General features: G+C 38.3%; 1 protein-coding gene across 12 annotated transcripts in view; it reads right to left on the bottom strand.

Moving 5' to 3' along the window:
- Window positions 1-26219, bottom strand: part of PPP1R12A (protein phosphatase 1 regulatory subunit 12A) — a 170320-nt gene that overhangs the window by 22637 nt on the left and 121464 nt on the right. For all 12 annotated transcript variants that reach the window (XM_040234501.1, XM_040234509.1, XM_040234502.1 and 9 more), the window contains 5 exons: window positions 8491-8581; window positions 7336-7530; window positions 6926-7094; window positions 5150-5271; window positions 2079-2144 (listed from right to left, as the gene is read on the bottom strand). In XM_040234501.1, the coding sequence (XP_040090435.1) occupies window positions 2079-2144; window positions 5150-5271; window positions 6926-7094; window positions 7336-7530; window positions 8491-8581 (643 nt within the window). The remainder of the gene's footprint in view (window positions 1-2078; window positions 2145-5149; window positions 5272-6925; window positions 7095-7335; window positions 7531-8490; window positions 8582-26219) is intronic.

The raw sequence follows: 26219 nt of genomic DNA, 5'->3' as shown, positions 1-26219 counted from the left end.
CTTTTCTAGTCTATTGTAGAAGACACTATAAGCTGCTGTCCTAACCTCCATTCTCCCTTTCTCTCATGGTACAGCAGTCACTAAGTTTAGGTGAGGTGGTATGCAGCCCATATTCACAGCAAAACAGCTGAACTATCTCAGTGGTGGGCCTTGTCTGGCTTAAACTAATGATTATAATTCCAGTGCTATGTTGTAAAGCAGCCTGAGGATGAAGCTGACATAGAGGGTTGTGTAATATAATTGACATACAGTAAATTATCTTTGTTTAATCCAGTTCAAGCTGGGTTTTGTGTTGCTTGGAACTGAAAAAATGCTAGCACAAAGCAAGATCTAAATAATGCTCTATTTAAAATGAACAAAAACTATTTAAATTGTTTGGAACTAAGAAATTTTTTTCATAAAAACAATATTCTACTCAATGTATCTCATATATAATTTTAACAATAAAACTTAAATATAACATATATCAATATGCTTCAAAACCAGAAACTTGGAAGCTAGAACATTTTTCCCCTCCTACCCCAGCCTGGTGGGCCCAGGGATCTGTGTGATAAGGTGGTGAGAAGTGTCAGCTGGAGATGGTTTACTAATTCCCTCGCTCTTGCTTATCTGTCCACTGTTTCACCTTGAAAGATGAGAATTCATAGGGTATCACTGGGCAAGGAAGATGATGGACAAGTTTACAGAAAATAATAAACAAGAGACATAGGTGAATGGGGAAGTGCTGACAACTCATAGGCAAAGGGTTTGAAAATTACAAAACTTGGCCTGCAAAAAAATTCACCCTTGGAAGTAATTGATTCTTCAACTTGTCTGGCTACCTAAAGATAAAATAAAGGTACCTTTTGGGTCAAAATACACAAACTTGGCCCTAAGAGTAATGTCCACAGTCACCTAGCACAGGGAACCAACTTCTGGTCACTTCACATTACTGTCGACCCCGACAACTAAAAGTAATCTTAACAGCTTTACGTAGGAATGTCAAAATGAAGAAAATATGACCAGAATGCCGTTTCAGGCTGGACACTTGAATTCAAAACATTAAGACTAACTCATATTGTACAATCTACTCCTATGTAAACAAAGTTCTTCCATGTATGTCAGCTTTGTGCAGAGGCAAATAGAGAACAGAAGGGGAAAAAACTAGTGGGAAGAAACTTTGGTCGTTTGATAGCTATGCAATCGTGTCAATCAAACTTGCCTTAATTTCTTTAATCAGTACTGGGGTTGGAAGTCAGGGAGCCTTTTCCTGAAGATTAATGGAAAGATCAGCAGTGATAATGAATGTAAAAGTCATTTAGAGACACGAAATTTCTAAACAAATGTAAAGAAAGTTAAAATGACCTACTGTATTCTCCAGAATATAAATAACCCTGCCGTTTACAAAACTAAAATCTAGGTCTGGTGAGGTATGCACTACTTCTGGATAGCCTTTAGATACTTTTCTTTGGTCAAAGGTGTAACAGGTAGTCCTCGCTTAAAGGCAAAAAGTGAAACTAGCATTCAGTGTGTTTGGCAGCAAGCCATTATTGAGGCAGAACACATTAAGGAGTGAGAGGGGCACCTCCAAGCTCCTTCCTGGGAACTACACTCAGTTTAAGCTGCCATAGCTTTTGACTGTGTGCACTGCAATTTATCTCAATTTACCTCATGCAACCGTTAGCAAGATGTGTCGTAATTTAATTCCCTCTTTGCCTTATGCGGCTTACAAAAGATTACTGACCATTCTACTTTTGGATAGCAGTGGAAACCTGTTTTCTCATTTTTTCCTTTTCAACTTTGAAGGCTAACATACATACCATAAACTAGACCCACTTAGAGTATACAGTTTGATGAGTTTCGATGGTTGTGTATACCCAAAAAACCCTCTACGATCAGGATCTAGAACATTCCCTATGTCTCTGAAATACTCTTTGTGCCCCTTTCCAGTCCCCCACACCTGATTTCAGATAACCACTGATGGTCTATCCCCAGCATGCAGGTACAGTGCACAGTAACTGTCTTACATGAATAAATATAAACAAAAGTAACCCTTAAAAATACAAATATTTCTAAATACAAAAAATAATGCTAATTACCTGAACTTCTTTCTTATTGGATCCCTCCTCTGTATCAGATTGTTGTTCTTGTTCGTTTTCATCACTCTAAAATAGATTATCAATTTATTTTAGAAAAGTAAAGATAATTTTGAAACAGTTAATATTTAAATATATTAAGGCTTTTATAATTTAAAATAACTTGGGAAAACATAACAGGAAATGGATCAAAAAGAAAACTGGTTTTTAAGTGGGAATTTTTCTACCCCATTTACAGGAAGCCTGTTTTATCTGCACAGTACAATCTAATTAGGTTAGCATATATTGTGAAGAAAGACCGTCTACCTAACATTCTGATTTAAGAAGCACATTCATACTGGGGATGAGGATGCAGGAGGTTTAATGTGAAAATACGATACTCAATTTTATATTGTGATGTTATTGCATGTACTTTAATAGTCAAAACAGATACTATTTAGCTGTCCAAATATAATGAGGCAGCAAAAATAGGAAACATTATCTTAAGTAAGAAAAGCTCTATTCTATAACGTTGTTAAGATCTATATAACAATCCTATTATGTTTAGGTAGTTTAGCTATCTAGCAGTTTCTTGGGAATTTATAGCACACCAAATAGAAAACATAAGGCTTGGTAGGCTAAAAGTCTAGACTCTCAGCCAATGGGAATATTCTATTAGAAGGCTTAAAAACTCAATAAACCTTAAAGGACTGAAAGAAAAGGGAAATACACAATCAACGCATCTGGTTCAGGCTCACTAAAAAAATACCACAGGCTTTAAGACTAAATCATCTTATTTCAGACTGGAACAGCTATTTTCAGCTCTGTGAGTTAGGGTAAATTTAATAAAGAAAATTCTGAATCATAGTTACCTCATCCATAAAGTGGGGATAAAAACCTTACAGAATTGGCCTAAGGATTATAGAGGATCTTTATACAACCTATCATGTGGTTTCTAGCAAAAATGGTATTTGAAGTTACTAAGCAAACAGGAGCAATCCATGCTGCTACTACTAGCATTATTTATTAATATAAATATTAATTCCACAATATGAACTGGTTGTCTTTACGCATTTCTGTTTCACAGAAGAACACAGGAACTGAAAATTTAAAAAATGGGGAGGCTCAGAGGTCTTGAAAAGTGGTAACTAAGACAAAAAAAAAAAAGGAAACCTAGTAATAACTTGCCTAACCATATACCACCCTTTCTTTGACAGAGCCATTTTTGTATACTGTTTGATAAAGGTTCAATCACGAGGCTATGGAAAGGAAAGGATATCTGTGCTGATGATTGATTAGATGCAAGGTCAAATTAAAAAGATGACTACTGCCTATACAGATCTCAGGAACAATCATAATGCTAGTTATGAGTATGACTCTAGAAAGTGGAGTTTTGAAGGGAGAGCTGGTCAAAATAAAACTGGGGAAAAATAAATACTATATAAAAAAGATTTGCTTATTAAACACCTAATACATATAACTTATTAAAAAGGTAAGAATTTTTAAGTAGTAAGAGTTACTAAAATGCTAAGACTGATAGGCTTTAGTATTATTATTAAAATATTACTGAGCAATCAATTAAGATCAACCAGACATCACGTACTTCCTAACGAAGGAAAAAAACACCCTGCCAAGAGAATACTGAACCAGAATCTGATCATTTCTACACCTCAAATTACCAATTTATAGGAAACACAAAAAAAAACTACATGAATGTGTTAAACTATACTTCAGGAATATAACCCAGTTCATTAAAAAATAATTGTAAGAAAAAAAGAGATGGAAGGAGTAACTGATTTTTTAAAAGAGACTTGAAAGGAAAAACTAATAATTTATGGTCCTTATTTCGATGCTAATCAAATCAGCAAAAAATAAAATTACAACAGACCATTTATGGCAATAGGAGTCAAAGTGAAAGTGAAAGCGAAGTTGCTCAGTCCTGTCCGACTCTTTGCAACCTTGTGGACTGTAGGCTGCCAGCCTCCTCCATCAGTGGGTTGCCATTTCCTTCTCCAGGGGATCTTCCCAACCCAGGGATCGAACCCCAGACTCCTTCATTGCAGGCAGATGCTTTAACCTCTGAGCCACCAGGGAAGCCTAATTGGTAAAGAATCTGTCTGCAATGAAGGAGACTGGGGTTCAATCCCTGGGTTGGGAAAATCCCCTGGAGAAGGAAATGGCAACCCACTCCAGTATTCCTGCCTGGAGAATCCCATGAACAGAGGAGCCTGGCAGGCCACAGTCCAAGGGGGTCACAAGAGATGGACATGACTTAGCGACTAAACCACCACCACAGGCCTGTGTAAATGGACAGATGATATGCTCATGAGACCAGGTGGACAATTAGCTCTTTCCAGGCGATATGGGTCAGGAGGACATTAAAACTGACTGTCTACTCAATATTAAGGATTTATTGTCAATTTATTTAAAATAAACATGATCATGGTATTATGATCACTCATTAAAAGATGATATTCATGGTTACTTTTAAAAAATAAAAATTTAATATTTTAAAAAGGAGTCCTTATCTCTTGAAAATTCATACTGAAATTTTTACATATATAGTATTACTAAAATTTTCTTCAAATATAAATTATTGGGAGTTGGGAAAGCGGTAGAGATTTAACTTAACAATGAATATCTGGGGTGAGATGACATACTTCTTCATGTTTAAACTTTTCTGCAAAAAAATAATCCCCAAAAACTAAATTAGTTTTGCCTTTCTGAGGTATATGTTGTATTGAAATAGGATAAATTTCACATTAACTGTGTTATCCCATAGTTCTTCTTTCTCCTGCAAATGAAAAGCAATGTCAGGCAAATAGAGATGATGAAGAAAAAATTAAAATTTATAAGATTGCAGCCATTATTTTTTTATTCCAATACTGAGACAGTACTCTTGCTTGTAAGTAATGTCAGAAATCTGAGTAGTTGTTTATTCTTAAACAGAAAAACTCTCTTCATTTAAATAACTAGCTCAAACACATAGTGGTGACCTGAAGAATACATAATCTGAGGCATCTAAGAAATTATTATTGTACATTCCTAGAAAGATTAAGCATATATCAAGTAGGTATATCTTAATAGGTTCTCACATCTTGTGTCCAAAATGAAACTCCTGTAGATCTTCTTTTCTCTCTTGGTCGCCTTCGTTCTCTGATTGATTTAGGTTGTGATTTATCTTCCCCCTCTTTTTCTTCTTCTTTCTTTTCTCCCTCTGTTAAGGATTAAAATTAATCATATGGCAGCAATGCATCTGGAAAGTATTTGCAAAGTAAATATGAAAACAATTCTAAGTCAACCTCTGTGAAAGTTTCTAAAGTTCTCTAATCAGAAATAATTTTTGCCCCCTCAGTGCTCCTGTAACACCTGGTTTAAACATGTCTGTGTCTCCCACTGGATACACTCTTGAAAATCAAGAATTTTAATTACTTCATTTTTCTAGTGCTTAAAACAAAAATTTTGCTTAAAAGACACATTTAATAATATTTACTGAAGAGAAAATAAATGAATCCTATATAGAGAATGGGGCCCTAGTTATTAGTGTCTGACAGAAAATAGTTCTCATGCCCAAACAGTCTGTAACAATGGAGCAGCTAGCAGGCGCACACATCTATCAGCTTCTACTTCTGCCATTCCCAGTCCTCATGCAGCAGTAGAATCAATGCACCATTCACTGAATTTTCTTTTAGTATCTCAGAGCAAACCTTTTTTCCCCCCTTGGGAAAAAATTATCTTTTATTAAAAACAAATCAATGTAAAGTCTTCAAATTTGTTCCCTTCCTGGGATAGTTAAAATATCCTCAGACTTACATACTAGAAGAATATTAGAACCTCTGAATATGCTTTAAAAAGCAGACATATGGAGCAAAGTGATGCTAAAAATGACTGTCAAAAGGCTCCTGTGTCATTAGCAGGCTCCTTGTCTCCTTCTGTGAAGAAAAAGTAGCAAAAGAAACTCCAAAATTCTAGTATTAAGAGGGGTTTAATGTTTTTTAGAATTAGTTTTAGTGCAAAGGCCTCAAACTCCAAAACCAACAGTGGTCATCCAGGTCATATAAGAGTTGCGGGGGTTGGGAGGGGTGGGCGCGGCGGTGCTGCTATTTCTCAGCTCTAATCAATTGTTGATGTGAGAATTCAGATCCAGTGTTGCCATATCTTCCAACGTTTCAAAAGAAGACAGAAACTTGAACTTTTATGCAAATATCCCTAATTTAAATGTTGGCTCAAAATTTTTATAATCATTATACAGGCCTCACACTCAAGAGGTTTAAAGACCTGAAATATTTCAATGACCAACAAAAGAGCTAGCTTGCAGTTGAAAAACATTTAATTTTCTGAAGCTTACTCCTATAGGACTACTGATATTATCATGATTAATACTATTTGACTTCACTTTTAAAATATAAAATACCTACAATTGGAATACTTTTATTTAGCACCCATTTCTTAAAGTAGGAGTTAACTAGAGTTCATATAAGAAGTTTATATGCAATAATAGGAAATGCTAATAGCATCAACATGCCAATATACAGCTGAAAAAGAAACCTATTTTTCAAGAAATAAGCATAGAAATAATTTTTTTGGCAAGGACTTTACCCCACCAGTTTTTCTATACCAACTTTTCTATGTTGATCTACATAAAGATTTTTGAAGTCTTAGGCAATAAAGATACACGTATCAATGACAGATCATACAATTTTCTGTTTTTATTTCTACTTTTCTCATTCTCAACCATATTCTTTCTGGTTAGGTAGAATGAGTCCCAGTTTAGGATGTTGGTTCTTTTCTGTTAAACTATATTAATTAGGAAAAACCAACTCAAAGAATTATCTCAAGGAAACAAAATGCTTTCAAATTTTTGTTCTTACCTCTTTCATTTTCCTTTGTTAATCCTCTGGAGTAAGCAGAAGTTATACCTACAAGACTATTTGGCCTGTTTAATTGACTTGAAGCATAAAGTGAACTGCTCATTGTAGAAAGTAAAGAGGAGGGAGTGGTTGAACTTGAAGTTGATACTGGTCTGTAGCGTTGATAAGTCTGTGAAATGTGAAAATTAACACCCATTTGAAATATTAAACACAGATAAAAACATAAAATATTTAAGTTCATTTTAAAGGAAAAGTAATGTTCTACTCATGTCAAGATAATTAAGACTTCCAGTTAAAATCCTTATGAGCAATTTGCATGTGGTTTGTTAGTAAATAAACCTCTTGCATTTTGAGAATCACAAGAACTACCCATGCCATAGGACCTAGTTGTGTTGCTGGTATACTATTACCTCATCATATGTTCTGGAGTACTTTTGTTTATATTCATCTTCTCTAGATGTTTCTGATTCCTTCTTTTCTTCCTGCTTTTCTTTATCCTGTTTCTCTTTCTCCTCTTTTTCTTCATTTTCTTGTTCTCTGGTTCGGGTGGAACGACTCCTCCCTATTGTTTTTTCAGCTTCCTGAAGATCAGTCAATGTTACCCCCTGCACACAAAAAAAGATATATTAAATATTAAATTAAAAATTAAATATATTAAATTAAATATGAATGTATTAGAACTCAAATATGCATGTTTAGAACTGGTCTGCAAATTTAAACAGAATTTCTACTTAGCAAGTCATATTCATTCTATGAAGAATCATCATGAGCAAGCACAATAGTATGTACTGGGAAAGAAATAAAATAGATGCAAGAAATTGTCTATTAAAGAAATTAACAAAACAGCACAGGAACTGACCGTATGAATATAAATATTTGTAAGAAGTTGAAAGAAAGAAGGAAAAGCCAATATATACACCTTTATATGTTAAAGTTACATGTATTTATGAGTTTTTATATATGTAGATGCACAAAGAGAAGATTTCAGTAGGGTGGTAATTTTTGAAGGTTAAGTCCCCAAAAGGATAGACTGTAATCTGGACTTCGGAGCCCATGTACTGCACGGAAGGGAAGAGAGAAAGAGATATGAGAGACAGAGTCAGAACGGCAAGGAGCTAAGAAGATGATAATTAGCTGGAACGGACATTTTTCTCATACTTGCACATCAGCTTTTTGAAATACCTAATATAAAATGCTTATTTCCCACCCCTTCCCAACACTCAGAATTATTTAATAATTATAAGACATCATATATGATTCATTTTTAACATTAATCAAATACTCTGAATCAGACACTATATTAGGAATAGAAACATAAATACTCAAAGAGATATACAAAGGCATACAAAACATGCCTTAACAGTAGTAGCCATATGTAATATCAGATGAAATGTAATTAGATAAAATGTAATATTAACAGCACAGCCATATTTAAAAGGCTACAGTAGGATTACCACAACTTTTAAGATTCATTCATACTATACACTGAGATCAATATTTGCACAGAAATGTGAAAAGGGGAAACATAATTCTGAACTTTTATATATTACACACATTAAATATACCTGTGTTGATCTTCTAGACTGCCTTGCTTGTCTAGATCTCGCTTTCCTTTGGGATTCAGACTCTTCATCTCTAACAGGAGTGAGGTATGATCTACAGTAATAAATAAAAATCATCAGTTGGAAATACATTACCTGTGAATGTAATCACACATGAATGTACATAAATGAAACATTTAAGTTTAGCATTTTAATGGATTTTAAGAAAGAGTTATCAGAAAATGGTTAGACTCACTCTGAAATTCAACAATGCAGTTTGACAGTTTTTTAGACTGTAACTACTCATATTAACATATATTTTTAAAAGTTTTTCCTATCCACAGTTTTGTTTTCTCAAACCTGTAATATCATTTCTCTTAGCTCCTTTCAACACCATCCTAGATAATATGTGAAGTTATATGGCTAAACTCTAGACTATCAATGTCTTTTTATGGTAACATCATTAGAACTGAATGCAATTTTTTAGGATGTGAGATGACTAGTGAAGAAGCACGACTCCCTGCACTCCTGTCATCCTGCATAGACTAAAAATATTATTGGCAGACATCATACTTTTGTTCATACTTAAAGTTCTCTGGAAATTCAAGTGTTGCATATATGAACTCCTTTAAAATCAGCTAACTCCTTACTCTTGGGTCACTGATTTTCTGATACAGAAAATAACATTTGGTATTATCTTTACTAGATTTTATATTTAAAATCTAAGCCTAGCAGTGGTGGCTGCGCAGCGCAGGAGCAGCTGAGAGGAGCTACCCCTCATCCAAGGTCAGGGGCAGTGGCTGAGAGGAGCTACCCCACGTCCAAGGTAAGGAGCAGCAGCTGCTCTTTGCTGGAGAAGCCATGAAGAGATACCCTGGTTCAAGGTAAGAGAAACCCAAGGAAGACAGCAGGCGCTGAGAGGACGTCAGAGGGCAGACAGACTGAAACCACAATCACAGACAACTAGCCAATCTGATCACATGGACCACAGCCTTGTCTAACTCAATGAAACTAAGCCATGCACTGTGGGGCCACCCAAGACGGACAGGTCATGGTGGAGAGGTCTGACAGAATGTGGTCCACGGGAGAAGGGAATGGTAAACCACTTCAGTATTCTTGCCTTGAGAACCCCATGAGTAGTATGAAAAGGCAAAAAGATAGGACCCTGAAAGATGAACTCCCCAGGTGAGTAGGTGCCCAATATGCTACTGGAGATCAGTGGAGAAATAACTCCAGAAAGAATGAAGGGATGGAGCCAAAGCAAAAACAACACCCAGTTGTGGATGTGACTGGTGATAGAAGCAAGGTCTGATGCTGTAAAGAGCTATATTGCATAGGAACCTGGAATGTTAGGTCCATGTATCAAGGCAAATTGGAAGTGATCAAACAGGAGATGGCAAGAGTGAACATCGACATTCTAGGAATCAGTGAACTAAGATGGACTGGAATGGGTGAATTTAACTCAGATGGCCGTTATATCTACTACTGTGGGCAGGAATCCCTTAGAAGAAATGGAGTAGCTATCATAGTCAACAAAGGAGTCTGAAATACAGTACTTGGACGCAATCTCAAAAACAACAGGATGATCTCTGTTTGTTTCCAAGGCAAACCATTCCATATCACGGGAATCCAAGTCTATGCCCCAACCAGTAATGCTGAAGAAGCTGAAGTTGAATGGTTCTATGAAGACCTACAAGACCTTTTAGAACTAACACCCCAAAAAGATGTCCTTTTCATATCAGTTCAGTTCAGTTCAGTTCAGTTCAGTTCAGTCGCTCAGTCGTGTCTGACTCTTTGCGATCCCATGAATCGCAGCACGCCAAGCCTCCCTGTCCATTACCATCTCCCGGAGCTCACTCAGACTCACATCCATCGAGTCCGTGATGCTATCCAGCCATCTCATCCTGGGTCATCCCCTTCTCCTCCTGCCCCCAATCCCTCCCAGCATCAGAGTCTTTTCCAATGAGCCAACTCTTCACATGAGGTGGCCAAAGTACTGGAGCTTCAGCTTTAGCATCATTCCTTCCAAAGAAATCCCAGGATTGATCTCCTTCAGAATGGACCGGTTGGATCTCCTTGCAGTCCGAGGGACTCTCAAGAGTCTTCTCCAACACCACAGTTCAAAAGCATCAATTCTTCGGTGCTCAGCCTTCTTCACAGTCCAACTCTCACATCCATACATGACCACAGGAAAAACCATAGCTTTGACTAGATGGACCTTAGTCGGCAAAGTAATGTCTCTGCTTTTGAATATACTATCTAGGTTGGTCATAACTTTTCTTCCAAGGAGTAAGTGTCTTTTAATTTCATGGATGCAGTCACCATCTGCAGTGATTTTGGAGCCCAAAAAATAAAGTCTGACACTGTTTCTACTGTTTCCCCATCTATTTCCCATGAAGTGATGGGGCCAGATGACTCACTAAGTGCAGGCGCCTGTAAGCTGCCTCACTAAGCGCGGCCAAGGGGACCTATCCCACGTCCGAGGTCAGGGGCAGCGGCCTAGAGTGCCAGGCTGCGTCGGCACAGGAAGGGCCGAGAGGAGCTACCCTGCGTCCGAGGTCAGTGGCGGGGGCTTCGAGGAGCTATCCCGCGTCCGAGGTCAGGGGCGGCAGCCGAGAGGAGCTAACCCGTGTCCGAGGCCAGTGGCGGCCGGGAGGAGACACCCCGCGTCGGAGATCAGGGGCGGCCAGGAGAAGCCACCTCGCGCCTGAGGCCAGGGGCGGCAGCTGGGAGGAGCCACCCATGCCCAAGGCCAGGGCCGGTGGCCAGGAGGAGCAACCCGAGGAGTGGTGGCTGTGAAGCACAGGAGGGCCTAGAGGAGCTGTCCCACGTTGAAGGTCAGGAACGGTGGCGGTAAGGAGATACCCCTCGTCCAAGGTAAGGAGCAGCGGCTGTGCTTTGCTGGAGCAGCCGTGAAGCGATACCCCACGCCAAGGTAAGAGAAACCCAAGTAAGATGGTAACTGTTGCAAGAGGGCATCAGAGGGCAGACAGACTGAAACCCTTTCTTATAGGGGACTAGAATACAAAAGTAGGAAGTCAAGAAACACCTGGAGTAAGTGGCAAATTTGGCCTTGGAGTACAGAATGAAGCAGGGCAAAGGCTAATAGAGTTTTGCCAAGAGAACGCATTGGTCATAGCAAACATCCTCTTCCGACAACACAAGAGAAGACTCTACACATGGACATCACCAGATGTTCAACAATGAAATCAGACTGATTATATTCTGTGCAGCCAAAGATGGAGAAGCTCTATACAGTCAGCAACAACAAGACCGGGAGCTGACTGTGGCTTAGATCATGAACGCCTTATTGCCAAATTCAGACTTAAAATGAAGAAAGTGGGGAAAACCATTACACCATTCTGGTATGACCTAAATCGAATCCCTTTATGTTTATACAGTGGAGTCAAAAATAGATTTAAGGGGCTAGATCTGATAGAGTGACTGATGAACTATGGACAGAGGTTCGTGACGTTGTACAGGAGACAAGCATCAAGATCATCCCCAAGAAAAAGAAGTAAAAAAAAAGCAAAATGGCTCTGAGGAGGCTTTACACATAGCTGTGAAAAGAAGAGCAGTGAAAAGCAAAGGAGAAAAGGGAAGATATACCCATTTGAATGCAGAGTTCCAAAGAATAACAAGGAGAGATAAGAAAGCCTTCTCCAGTGATCAGTGCAAAGAAATAGAGGAAAACAATAGAATGGAAAAGACTAGAGATCTCCTCAAGAAAATGAGAGATACCAAGGGAACATGTCATGCAAAGACGGGAGCAATAAAAGAGAGAAACGGTAGGGACCTAACAGAAGCAGAAGATATTAAGAAGAGGTGGCAAGAATACACAGAAAAACTATATAAAAAAGATCTTCAGGACCTAGATAATCCCGATGGTGTGATCACTCACCTAGAGCCAGACATCCTGGAATGCAAAGTCAAGTGGGCCTTAGGAAGCATCACTATGAACAAAGCTAGTGGAGGTGATGGAATTGATATAATTTCATATCCTGAAAGATGATGCTGTGAAAGTGCTGCACTCAATATGCTAGCAAATTTGGAAAACTCAGCAATGGCCACAGCACTGGAAAAGGACAGTTTTCATTCCAATCCCAAAGGCAATGCCAAAGAATGCTCAAACTACTGCACAATTGCACTCATCTCACACGCTAGTAAAGTAATGCTCAAAATTCTCCAAGCCAGGCTTCAGCAATACATGAACAGTGAACTTCCAGAAGTTCAAGCTGGTTTTAGAAAAGGCAGAGGAACCAGAGATCAAACTGCCAACATCTGCTGGATCATCGAAAAAGCAAGAGAGTTCCAGAAAAACATCTATTTCTGCTTTATTGACTATGCCAAAGCCTTTGACTATGTGGATCACAATAAACTGTGGAAAATTCTGAAAGAGATGGGAATATCAAACCAGCTGACCTGCCTCTTGAGGAACCTGTATGCAGGTCAGGAAGCAACAGTTAGAACTGGACATGGAACAACAGACTGGTTCTAAATAGGAAAAAGAGTATGTCAAGGTTGTATATTATCACGCTGCTTATTTAACTTATACGCAGAGTACATCATGAGAAACGCTGGGCTGGATGAATGAAACACAAGCTGGAATCAAGACTGCCAGGAGAAATATCAATAACCTCAGATATGCAGATGACACCAACCTTATGGCAGAAAGTGAAGAAGAATGAAAGAGCCTCTTGATGAAAGTGAAAGAGGAGAGTGAAAAAGTTGGTTTAAAGCTGAACATTCAGAAAACTAAGATCATGGCATTTGGTCCCATCACTTCATGGCAAATTGATGGGGAAACAGTGGAAATAGTGACAGACTTTATTTTGGGGGGCTCCCAAATCACTCCAGATGGTGACTGCAGCCATGAAATTAAAAGGCGCTTACTCCTTGGAAGAAAAGTTATGACCAACCTAGATAGCATATTCAAAAGCAGAGACATTACTTTGTCAACTAAGGTCCATCTAGTCAAGGCTATGGTTTCTCCAGTGGTCATATATGGATGTGAGAGTCGACTATAAAGAAAGCGCACCGAAGAATTGATGCTTTCAAACTGTGGTGCTGGAGAAGACTCTTGAGAGTCCCTTGGACTGCAAGGAGATCCAACCAGTCCATCCTAACGGAGATCAGTCCTGGATGTTCATTGGAAGGACTGATGTTGAAGCTGAAACGCCAATACTTTGGCCACCTGATGCGAAGCACCGACTCATTGGAGAAGACCCTGATGCCAGGAAAGATTGAGGGCTGAAGGGGAAGGGGACGACAGAGGATGAGATGGTTGGATGGCATCACTGACTCAATGGACATGGGTTTGGGTAAACTCCGGGAGTTGGTGATTGACAAGGAGGCCTGGCGTGCTGCGGTTCTTGGGGTCACAAAGAGTCAGACACGACTGAGGCACTGAACTGAACTGAACTGAAGCCTATGTTCCATCTTGTCACAGGAATGCACAATTTCAAAAGCATGCTATCTATGTCAAAAGGTAAATAATGAACTAATGGGTTAAATAAACAAAGACAAGACAGAACCATTAAGTTTATCAATAACCTATCAAAAAGGCCTCTATCTCTAAAAGCTATTTTAAAAAAATCCTCTTGGGTTAACTTTATTTTTTTTTTTGTCAATTTGTAATTCATTCTGGCCTTCAGCCTTCCTGACATTATTCACATATTCATGACAAACTTTGGAATTTTCTCTGTTTCAGGCCTTTTAAAAAAATCTGGTCTTTTAAAGCTCTAAGAGTAAAACACATCAAACACCTTAGAGTTTGTTACAATTTCTTCACAAGTTTTTTTCATACATATGAATGCATCTTTCTCACCATTCAAACTCTTGAATTTTTGGAATATGTCTAAAACTGGACTACAAGATTCATTATTCTTAGGATTCGTCTCCTTAGGTAACTAACCCTAAGATGACAAAGTCACTTCTCACTCAACATCCAGGTTACTTCAGTTTCATCAATTAACTCTTACTTATTGTTAGTTACTTCTAGAGATCTGAATCTTTATGCTTCTACTCTAATTACAGAGAAGCTGTAGAGGGAAGTATGTCAAGAAATTTTCAAGGGGGTGTTACTTGAATGAGTCATCCCACAAACACAGAGAAAGATGAAAATCCCTTCTATATTTTGACCTAAATTGTTTTTCTCATCTGCTTTGAGAAAATAACACCCGTGTTCTCTATTCAGCTAAATAACTACTATACCGTATAGATATAAGTTTCCCCCCTCTTTAACTTCATATTTTCTATTGTATTTTACCTCTAGATTTCTAGAATATCCTGAGTGATTATGTGTTTTTGCTATCATAGTAGTATATAGTACTATACTTATCAATAAGATTGTTGTTGTTCAGTCACGAAGAAGAGTCCTACTCTTTGCAACCCCAGGGACTGCAGCACCTGAGGCACCCCTGTCCTTCACTACCTCCTGGAATTTGGTCAAATTCATGTCCATTGAGTTGTTGATGCCATCCAACCATCTCATCTTTTGTTGTTCCCTTCTCCTGCCCTCAATCTTTCCCAGCAGTACGGTCTTTTCCAATGAGTCAGCTCTTTGCATCAGGTGGCTAAAGTATTGGAGCTTCAGCTTCAGCATCAGTCCTTCCAATGAATATTCAAGGTTGATTTCCTTTAGGATTGACTGGTTTGATATCTCTGTGTCCAGGTAACTTGAGAGTCTTCTCCAGCACAATTTGAAAGCATCAAGTCTTTGGCACTCAGCCTTCTTTATGTTCCAACTCTCACATTTGTACATGACTACTGGAAAAACCATAGCTCTGACAACATGGACCTTGGTGGGCAAAGTGATATCTCTGCTTTTTAATATGCTGTCTAGATTTGTCATACGTTTCCTTCTAAGGAACAAGCATCTTTTAATTTCATGACTGCAATCACCACCCTCAGTGATGCTGGAGCTCAAGAAAATAAAATCTGCCATTGTTTCCACCTTTTCATCTATTTGCCATAAAGTGATGGGATTGAATGCCATGATCTTAGGCCTTTTAATGTTGAGCTTTAAGTCAGTTTTTTCACTCTTCTTTTTCACCATCATCAAGAGGCTCTTTAGTTCCTCTTTGCTTTCTGTCATATCTGAGGTTGCTGATATTTCTCCTGGAAATCCTGATTACAATGAGTGATTTATCCAGCCCAGCATTTCGCATGATGTACTCTGCATATAAGTTAAATAAGCAGGGAGACAATATACAGCCTTGACAAACTCCTTTCTCAGTTTTGAACCAGCCCGTTGTTCCATGTCCAGTTCTAACTGTTGCTCCTGACTGGCATACAGGTTTCTCAGGAGACAGGTAAGGTGGTCTGGTATTCCCATCTTTTTAAGAATTTTCCACAGTTTGTTGTGATCCACACAGTCAAAGGCTTTAGTGTAATCAATGAAGTAGAAGTATACTTTTTTGGAATTCTCTTGCTTTCTCCATGATCCAGTGGATACTGCCAATTTGATCTCTGGTTCCTCTGCCTTTTCTAAATCCAGCCTGTACATCTATAAGTTCTTAGTTCACATACTGCTAAAGCCTAGCTTGAAGGATTTGGAGCACTGAGCATTAGCTACCTAGCATGTGAAATAAGCACAACTGCATGTTAGTTTGAACATTTCTTGGCATGGCCTTTCTTTGGAATTGGAATGAAAACTGACCTTTTCCAGTTCCGGGGCACTGCTGAGTTTTCCAAATTTGCTGGCATATTGAGTACAGCAATTTAACAGCATCATCTTTTAGGATCTGAAACAGCTCAGCTGGGATTGCATCACTCCCACTAGCTTTGTTTGTACTAATGCTTCCTAAGACCCACTGGACTTTGCATTCCCTGATGTCTGGCTCTAGGTGAGCGACCATACCATCAATCGTCATGGTTATCTGGGTAATTAAGACCTGTTTTGTATAGTTCTGTGTGTTTATTCTTGCCACCTCTTCTTAATCTATCCTGCTTCTTTTAGGTCCTTACTGTTTCTGTTCTTTACTGTGTGCACACTTGCATGAAATGTTCTTTTGGTATCTCCAATTTTCTTGAGGAGATATCGAGTCTTTCCCATTCTATTGTTTTCCTCTATTTCTTTGCATTGTTCACTTAAGGCCTTATCTCCCTTGCTGTTTTCTGAAGCTCTGCATTCAGTTGCATATATCTTTCCCATCTCCTTTGCCTTTCTCGTCTCTTCTTTTCACAGTAGTTGTAAGGCCTCCTCAGACAAGCACTTGGCCTTTTTGCATTTCTTTTTCTTTGGGATGGTTTTGATCACTGCCTCCTGCACAGTGTTATGAACCTTCACCCGTAGTTATTCAGGTACTCTGTCTATTAAATCTAATCTCTTGAATTTATTTGTTTCCTCCACTGTATAATCATAAGGGATTTGATTTAGGTCATACCTAAATGCCTTAGTGGTTTCCCTACTTTCTTCAATTTAAGCCTGAATTTTGCAGTAAGAGCTCATGATCTGAGCCACAGTCAGCTCCAGGTCTTATTTTTACTGACTGTACTAATCAATCTGATTTTGGTACTGACCATCTGGTAATGTCCATGTGTACAGTCATCTTTTGTGTTGTTGGAAGAGGGTGTTTGCTATGACCAATGCGTTTTCTTGGCAAAGCATGTTAGCCTTTGCCCTGCTTCTTTTTGTTCTCAAAGGCTAAAATTGTTTATTACTCCAGTTATCTCCTGACTTCATACTTTTGCATTTCTATCTCCTATTATCAAAGGACATCTCTATTTAGCGTTAGTCTTAGAAGGTCTTGTAGGTCTTCATATAACTGGTCAACTTCAGCTCTTCAGCATCAGTGGTTTGGGGTATAGACTTGGATTACTGTGATGGTGAATGGTTTGCCTTGGAAATAAACCAAGACCATTTTGTTGTTTTTAAGCTATGTGCTACTCTGATTCTTGCCCACAGTAGTAGGTATAATAGTCATTTGAGCTAAGTTAGCCCATTCCTGACCATTTTATTTCAGATTCCTAAAATATTGAAGTTCACGCTTGCCATCTCCTGCTTGACCACATCCAATTTACCTTGACTCATGGACCTAACATTCCAGGTTCCTATGCAAATTTATTCTTTAGAGCATCACACTTTACTTTCACCACCAGACACATCCAAAACTATGCGTTATTTCAGCTTTGACCCAGTCCTCTTTCTGGAGCTATTTCTCTGCTCTTTCCCAGTAGCATATCAGACACCTTCTGACCTGGGGACTCATTTTCAGGTGTCATATCGTTTTGCCTTTTCATGCAGTTCATGAGATTCTTGAAGCGACAATATTGGAGTCATTTGCCATTTCCTTCTCCAGTGGACCATGTTTTGTCCTGACCCAGGGATCAAACACAGGTCTCCTGTATCGCACACATATTCTTAACTATCTGAGCCACCAGGGAAGCTACATAAATTAGGTACAGTGCATCAAATGGAAGCAATTCACTGAGGAGCTATCTTACCAAATCCAGTTTCTATGAAAATATTAGTACTGATTTAAGTTCACAGAATAAAATTAAAAAAAAAAATTTTTTTAACTAAAAAAAAACTGTCCTTCTAAAAGTGGAAGGCAAGGGAATAGTCACTAAATAAAACATTTATTTATTACCATTTCCTTATTTAGACTTTGTCTTAGCTGAAATTTTATATGGCTTCATCTGTACCAATGCACAAATACAGAAATGATTACAACTAGGAGACTACCTGCCCTCTCTCCCTTCTATGATGCACAAAAGCTTGATATTCCTCTTTCTCCACTCTGTTTTATAATTTCTGTTCTGTTTTCATACTGCCTCGCTAGCGTCTTAAGGTTTTTATTCATTTTTAACAGATACTTTTCTCATTTTTATAAAAACTCCAGTGATTTTCTGGGACAAGAAATAGGATATCAAATAAATATTATTCGAGTTTAAGAAATATTAATTCTGGAACATGATTTTTATATTGTTTGTTCTATAATTGATTATATAAATGTACAAAATACTATACATGCTAACTCTTCTTTAAGAGAGGGGTAAGCAACATATTAAAAGGTCTGTAACGTACTGGGGGAAGAAACCTATTTAACCATGTTTAATGCAGCATTGCGCAAGATGATTTATACAGAAAAAACTTATTTTAATTTTGAGGTGCATCTATTAAGGAGTAAGGATCTGAGCCACAGTCAGCCCCCGGTCTTGTTTTGGCTGACTGTATAGAGCTTCTCCATCTTTGGCTACAAAAAATATAATCAATTTGATTTCATTATTGACCATCTGGTGATGTCCATGTGTAGAGTTTTCTCTTGTGTTGTTGGAAGAGGGTGTTTGCTATAACCAGTGCGTTCTCTTGGCAAAACCCTATTAGCCTTTGCCCTGCTTCATTCTGTACCTTAAAGCCAAATTTGCCTGCTACTCCAGGTGTTTCTTGACTTCCCACTCTTGCATTCCAGTCCCCTATAATGAAAAGGACATCTTTTTTGGGCATTAGTTCTAGAAGGTTTTGTAGGTTTTCACAGAACCATTAAACTTCAGCTTCTTCATTACTGTTCGGGACATAAGACCTGGATTACTGTGATACTGAATGGATTGCCATGGAAACGAACAGAGATCATTCTGTCACTTTTGAGGTTGCATCCAAGTACTGCATTTTGGATTTTTTTGTTGACTATGACGGCTACTCCATTTCTTCTACAGAATTCTTGCCCGCAGTAGTAGACATAATGGTCATCTGAGTTAAATTCACCCATTCCAGTCCTTTTTAATTCACTGATTCCTAAAATGTTGATGTTCACTCTTGCCATCTCCTGTTTGACCACTTCCAATTTGCCTTGATTCGTGGACCTAACATTCCAGGTCCCTATGCAATATTCTTTACAGCATCAGATTTACTTCCATCACCAGTCACATCCACAACTGGGTATTGTTTTTGCTTTGGTTCTGTTTCTTTATTCTTTCTGGAGTTATTTCTCCACTGTTCTCCAGTAGCATACTGGGCACCTACTGACGTGGGGAGTTCATCTTTCTGCCTTTTCATACTGTTCATGGAGTTCTCAAGTCAAGAATACTGAAGTGGTTTGCCATTTCCTTCTCCAGAGGACCACGTTTAGTCAGAACTCTCCACCATGACCCGTCCATCTTGGGTGGCCCTACTGAGCATGGCTCATAATTTCATTGAGTTAGACAAGGCTGTGGTCCATGTGATCAGATTGGTGATCACCCTGGACAGAAATGATGTGGGCCTAACAGAAGCAGAAGATATTAAGAAGAGGTGGCAAGAATACACAGAACTACACAAAAAAGATCTTCATGACCCAGATAAACACGATGGTGTGATCACCAATCTACAGCCAGACATCCTGGAATCTAAAGTCAAGTGTGCCATCACTACAAACAAAGCTAGTGGAGGTGATGAAATTCTAGCTGAGCTATTTCAAATCCTAAAAGATGATGCGTGCAAGTGCTGTACTTATTATGCCAGCAAATTGGGAAAACTCAGCAATGTCTACAGGACTTGAACAGGTCAGTTTTCATTCCAATCCCACAGAAAGGCAACTCCAAAGCATGCTCACACTACTGCACAATTCCACTCATCTCACACGCTAGTAAAGTAATGCTCAAAATCTTCCAAACCAGACTTCAAAAGTACGTGAACAGTGAACTTCCAGATGTTCAATCTGGATTTAGAAAAGGCAGAGGAACCAGAGAGCAAATTGCCAACATCTGGTGGATCATGGAAACAGCAAGAGAGTTCCAGAAAAACATCTACTTCTGCTTTGCTGACTACGCCAAAGCCTTTGACTGTGCACATCACAATAAACTGTGGAAAATTCTGAAAGAGATGGGAATACCAGACCACCTGACCTGCCTCTTGAGAAACCTGTATGCAGGTCAGGAAGCAACAGTTAGAACTGGACATGGAACAACAGACTGGTTCCAAATTGTACCAGCCCTGACTGGTACATCAAGCCTGTATACTGTCACCCTGCTTATTTAACTTATATGCAGAGTACATCATGAGAAATGCTGGGCTGGATGAACCACAAGCTGGAATCAAGACTGCCAGGAGAAATATGAATAACCTCAGATTTGCAGATGACACCACCCTTATGGCAGGAAGTAAAGAAGAACTAAAGAGCATCTTGATGAAAGTGAAAGAGGAGAGTGAAAACAGCTTAAAACTCAACATTCAGAAAACTAAGATCATGGCATCTGGTCCCATCACTTCATGGCAAATAGATGGGGAAACAGTGGAAACAGTGACAGCCTTTATTTTGGGGGACTCAAAAAAAAATCACTGCAGATGGTGACTGCAGCCATGAAATTAAAAGACACTTGCACTTTGGAAGAAAAGTTATGACCAACGTAGACAGCATATTAAAAAGCAGAGACATTATTGCTAACAAAGGGCCGTCTAGTCAAAGCTATGGTTTTTCCAGTAGTCATGGATGGATGTGAGAGCTGGACTATAAAGAAAGCTGAGCATCAAAGAATTGATGCTTTTGAACTGTGGTGTTGGAGAAGACTCTCGAAAGTCCCTTGCACTGTAAGGAGATCCAACTAGCCCATCCTAAAGAAAATCAGTCCTGAATATTCATTGGAAGGACTGATGCTGAAGCTGAAACGCCATTATTTTGGCCACCTGATGTGAGGAACTGACTTATTGGCAAAGACCGTAATGCTGGGAAAGATTGAAGGTGGTAGGAGAAGGGGACAACAAAGGATGAGATGGTTGGATGGCATCGCCGACTCAAAGGACATGAGTTTGAGTAAACGCCAGGAGTTGGTGATGGACAGGGATACCTGGCATGCTACAGGCCATGGGGTCACAAAGAGTCGGACACAACTGAGTGACTGAACTGACTGACATCTATTAAATGTATAAAAGTGCTCTGTGAAATATTAGCCTATAAAATATGGTTCAATGGCTATTTTTTTCATCCGTTCAACTTATTTATGTACCTGTTGGTCCTATGCAATTTATTGCTTTTGTACTTCCACCAGATGAGGAGAAAAAGTAACAGAAAGAGATGAAACCTAAATGTGATAGCACATCTAGCTGAACAGATATACCAGGCTAGACAGGTGTTTGTATTACTTCAGCATTTCATGAGCTGCTCTGGAAAGTCAAATGAACATAAAAGGCTAAATTCTGATTTCTCCTATATATGGTTAAAGTTTTTCATTTTTAGTTTAAAACAGGGAAATTTGCATGCCCTTTTACTCACACTGAAAACACTACTATCAAGTATCACACTCTCTCCCAAGAAGCCTAGATTCTTTTTCAATACTTTCAAGCTGCTATGAAAGTTAATAAACCTATTTATCATATGCAGGTTAGGGGCATAAAAATTACTAGCTGCAAGATAGGTAAACTCTGTTCAGTTAAAATTTCCATACAAACATTTGCTCTAAATTAGCATAAAAACCTAGCCTATCAATTTGTAATGTATAATATATTTCCTGGGCTGAGACGAGATACCCCACGCCTGAGGTCCAAATAGGAAAAGGAGTATGTCAAGGCTGTATATTGTCACCCTGCTTATTTAACTTATATGCAGAGTACATCATGAGAAATGCTGGGCTGGAAGAAGCACAAGCTGGAATCAAGACTGCCGGGAGAAATATCAATAACCTCAGATATGCAGATGACACCATCCTAATGGCAGAAAGTGAAGAAGAACTAAAAGGCTCTTGATGAAAGTGAAAAAGTTTGGCTTAAAGCTCAACGTTCAGAAAACTAAGATCATGGCGTCTGGTCCCATCACTTCAGGGCAAATAGATGGGGAAACAGTGGAAACAGTGTTAGACTATTTTGGGGGGCTCCAAAATCACTGCAGATGGTGACTGCAGCCATGAAATTAAAAGACGCTTACTCCTTGGAAGGAAAGTTATGACCAACCTAGATAGCATATTCAAAAGCAGAGACATTACTTTGCCAACAAAGGTCCGTCTAGTTAAGGCTATGCTTCTTCCAATGGTTATGTACAGATGTGAGAGTTGGACTGTGAAGAAAGCTGAGCGCTGAAGAATTGATGCTTTTGAACTGTGGTGTTGGAGAAGACTCTTGAGAGTCCCTTGAACTGCAAGGAGATCCAACCAGTCCATTCTAAAGGAGATCAGTCCTGGGTGTTCACTGGAAGGACTGATGCTGAGGCTGAAACTCTAGTACTTTGGCCACCTCATGTGAAGAATTGACTCATCGGAAAAGACCGATGCTGGGAGGGATTGGGGGCAGGAGGAGAAGGGGACGACAGAGGATGAGATAGCTGAATGGCATCACCGAGTTGATGGAAATGAGTCTGAGTCATCTCCAGGAGTTGGTGATGGACAGGGAGTCCTGGAGTGCTGTGATTTATGGGGTTGCGAAGAGTCAGACATGACTGAGCGACTGAACTGAACTGAATATATTTCCTATACATTTGATAGTCCCCATCTGGTATTTAGTTCCTTTCTCCTTCCCTGAGCTGTCTATACAGAGCAGACCTCTACGAACAGAACATAGAGAAGATAGAAAATTTGTGTTTTTAGTATGTTTTTAATTCCAAAGAGCTAGTCATCAAAAAAGATGGAAGAATATACCAAATTTTATTGCTGCCTTAAACATTACTGTATCATTCTGTCATCCTGGATTTCTTCCTTGTAACTACATAGGGTATGTAATTTTACTTACTAGTTGTAGATTGCCTACTATTTTCTGAACAATCCAAAGGTTATTTCTAAATTAAGGACTTTTCCCCCGGTAAAGGCAATTATTCTGTATATTATTTCTTTCCCTAACATTTACTGGCTGAGACATTTATATTTATTTACAATGGAAGATCCCCTGGAGAAGGGAATGGCTACCCACTCCAGTATTCTTGCCTGGAGAATTCCATGGACAGAGGGGTCATGGGGTTGCAGAGAATCAGACACAACTGAGCAACTGACACCTTTTTTTTTGTTTGTTTCAATAATATTTATATTTTTGTCCACCAAATTACATCTCTAAAAGGCAATACCAACCCTTGCTTCTCACTCAGCATTTTTCCTTCCAGAGGGAAGATAAGTGGTCAAATGGGAGCTGGCTGAGTCAAGGGAAAATGGTAAAAATGAGTAGTTTGTACGAAACCATGGGAATTCATACTACACATATGAAGTTATTGGTAAGGTAGTATTTTGCAGTTTGAAAAGGCTATGGAGAATTAGAAATACTTAAACAATGAAATAATTTTTCATCATGCCCCACCTGTCTGTCTATCTTGCTATTCCCCGAGGCTTGCGGGATCTCAGTTCCTCCATCAGAGACTGAATCCAGGCCATTAGTGAAAGTCAGAAATCTTAACCTCTACGACACTAGGGAACTCATCTATTTATAAAGCGAGCTTCTCCTCTCTTCTCCCTGATGCCTTCCCCCTCCAATTAATCAACTGGAAATTTTATAAAAACAGAAAATTCTCACCTAAACCTGATCAATAAAATCAGGAAAACTCAAGAACACTGTGGAACTTAATAGTGTACACAGTAACTTTACATAGTATTTAAAAGTGTGTATGTAAGGGTATATAAAAATGGCATAAATGTATTAACATCTTTTTAAGCCACAGAATATTCAGGGCTTCCCTGGTGGCTCAGACAAATCTGCCTGCAATGCAGAAGATTAGAGTTTAATTCCTGGTTGGGAAGATCCCCTGGAGAAGGGAATGGCAACCCCAAATCGTCATATATACGATACAGGGGAAATTTTCAACCATATACATTTTGAAATAATTAATAATAACATTTAATTAAAACATAAAACAGGAATTCCCTGGAAGTCCAGTGGTGAGGACTCTGAGCTTTCACTGCTGAGGGCCCAGGGTTCAGTCCCTGATCAGGGAACTACGATCTTACAAGCTGAGTGGCCAAAAAAAAAAAAGAAGACAAACAGCAAGGTCAAAATTGCAAACAAGTATTTGACATCAAACAAAACACAAACATTAATATTACTGCAAACATCACTGAAACAAGACAAATTTTCTATAATATAGACTAGGAAAAATGTCAATAGACACTTTTTTCCTTATATACTATAGGACCTGCTGTGTCTTAACAACATCGCTAAATATTTAATTCTCAGTTTTTAAAATCTTAAAGGATTGGGGACTTTCCTGGTAGTCCAGTGGCTAAAACTCCCTGTTCCCAATCCGAGGGGCTGGGGTTCAAACCCTGGTCAGGGAACTAGATCCCACATGCTGCAACTGAAGATCCTGTACACCCTAACTAACACCCAGTACACTTAGATTAAAAAAAAAATCTTACAGGATTAATTCTAAAAGGCTGAAACTTAATACTTTTCCACAACATAAAAAAAAAGGCAATCTGAGATTAAGAATCATAATTTACTAGTTCTGAAACAACTGATGGTTTGGGGGAGATAGTCACTGGTTTTAATTGTCACTGGAAAAAAATTTTAAAGTATGGAATGCTAGAAATAGAAAGGATTCTAGAAATCAAAAATTGTGAATTAAAGATCTGATTTTACAGAAGAAATTCTGACCCACAGAGAACTCTTATTTTAGGATTAAGGCAGACAAGGAGTAAAAAAAATCAAGAATTCTTAAACCTTTTCCCCTTTAACTACCTTCCAAAAAAAGCAAAGCCTTTAAATTTATTTTCACTGGAAGAGAATGAATGCCTATGATCCTCTAACTGACTAAGTGGTCTCACTGAAAACACCCCCAAACCTAAAACTTACTAATTTAGAGAAAAATCAAGCAGGCATAAAAATATGATATGACCTGTACTGGTATTCAAATCACAAAGTGCCTGTAGTGCTGTTGAAGTATCATTAAATTTCACCATAAAAATAGAAATGAAATATATTGACAGAAACTAAAGGTGCAATGACAGGAAAGAAAAAATTTTTCATCTAAAAAATTTTTCAAAACATTTAACATTTTGTTACTTTCCATATAATCACTACAAATTTACTGTAAAGATGCTACCACTTTTACAGCAAGCCATGCATTTTGCTAGGCATCAGAGACAAAAGATATAGAAGACTGTCTATATATGAATACTATGTGTCAGAAATAAAACCAGATTAATCTGGTTGGTAATTTAGTTATGGAAAATATCAGTTATGTAGCTAATTCTGAAAGAATAAAATATTTAAAGAGGTTACATTTAGTTTCCTAAAATATTCTTTCCCAAGAGGTAAAACCAAATTCAAAGCTAGGGCCAATGAGCAATATACCAGACAGAAAGAACCCTGCACAGATCCTCCTGTAATCTTGGGTGTAGCCTTAGCTCTCACACTAATCATATAAAAGTGGAAAAGTCACTTAATATCGTTGTGACTCAGTTTTCTTCTGTAAAGGATACTATAAAAGATAATAGTAAGTTCCTTTCCACATCTATGATTCCATACCAATTGGCTGCAACAGGAAGAAGAGAGTAGTGCTCTAAGTATGTTTTAGCACACACAAAGAATTCACAGACTCTCTAAAAAACTTAACAAGTGTCTTCTATGTTCAAATACCAGAATGTATTAAACATATGTAAAATCATTTGGCTTACACATATGCCTAAGAAGCCATTCTTCAACAAGGGAATTTTAAAATGAAAATTTCAAATATAATAACAACAAAAAGGAAGCTGTTAAGCATCAAATTTCTTAACAATGAAGTAGAAGGGGGAAACAATGAGAAGAATAAAAAACTTGTCTTTTTCATGTTATATCTATAATTTTCTATGAGCATGATTTGCTTGATAGGTTTAGAGTACCTATTTAGATCTTCACTACAAAAATTTGAATTCTAACAACCAAT

This window comes from Oryx dammah, unplaced genomic scaffold (genome assembly GCF_014754425.2).
Source record: "Oryx dammah isolate SB20612 unplaced genomic scaffold, SCBI_Odam_1.1 HiC_scaffold_29, whole genome shotgun sequence".
In the NCBI taxonomy this organism is placed as follows: Eukaryota; Metazoa; Chordata; class Mammalia; order Artiodactyla; family Bovidae; genus Oryx; species Oryx dammah.
Note: the sequence above shows the minus strand (reverse complement) of the source record. Positions and strands in the feature narration are given on the sequence as shown.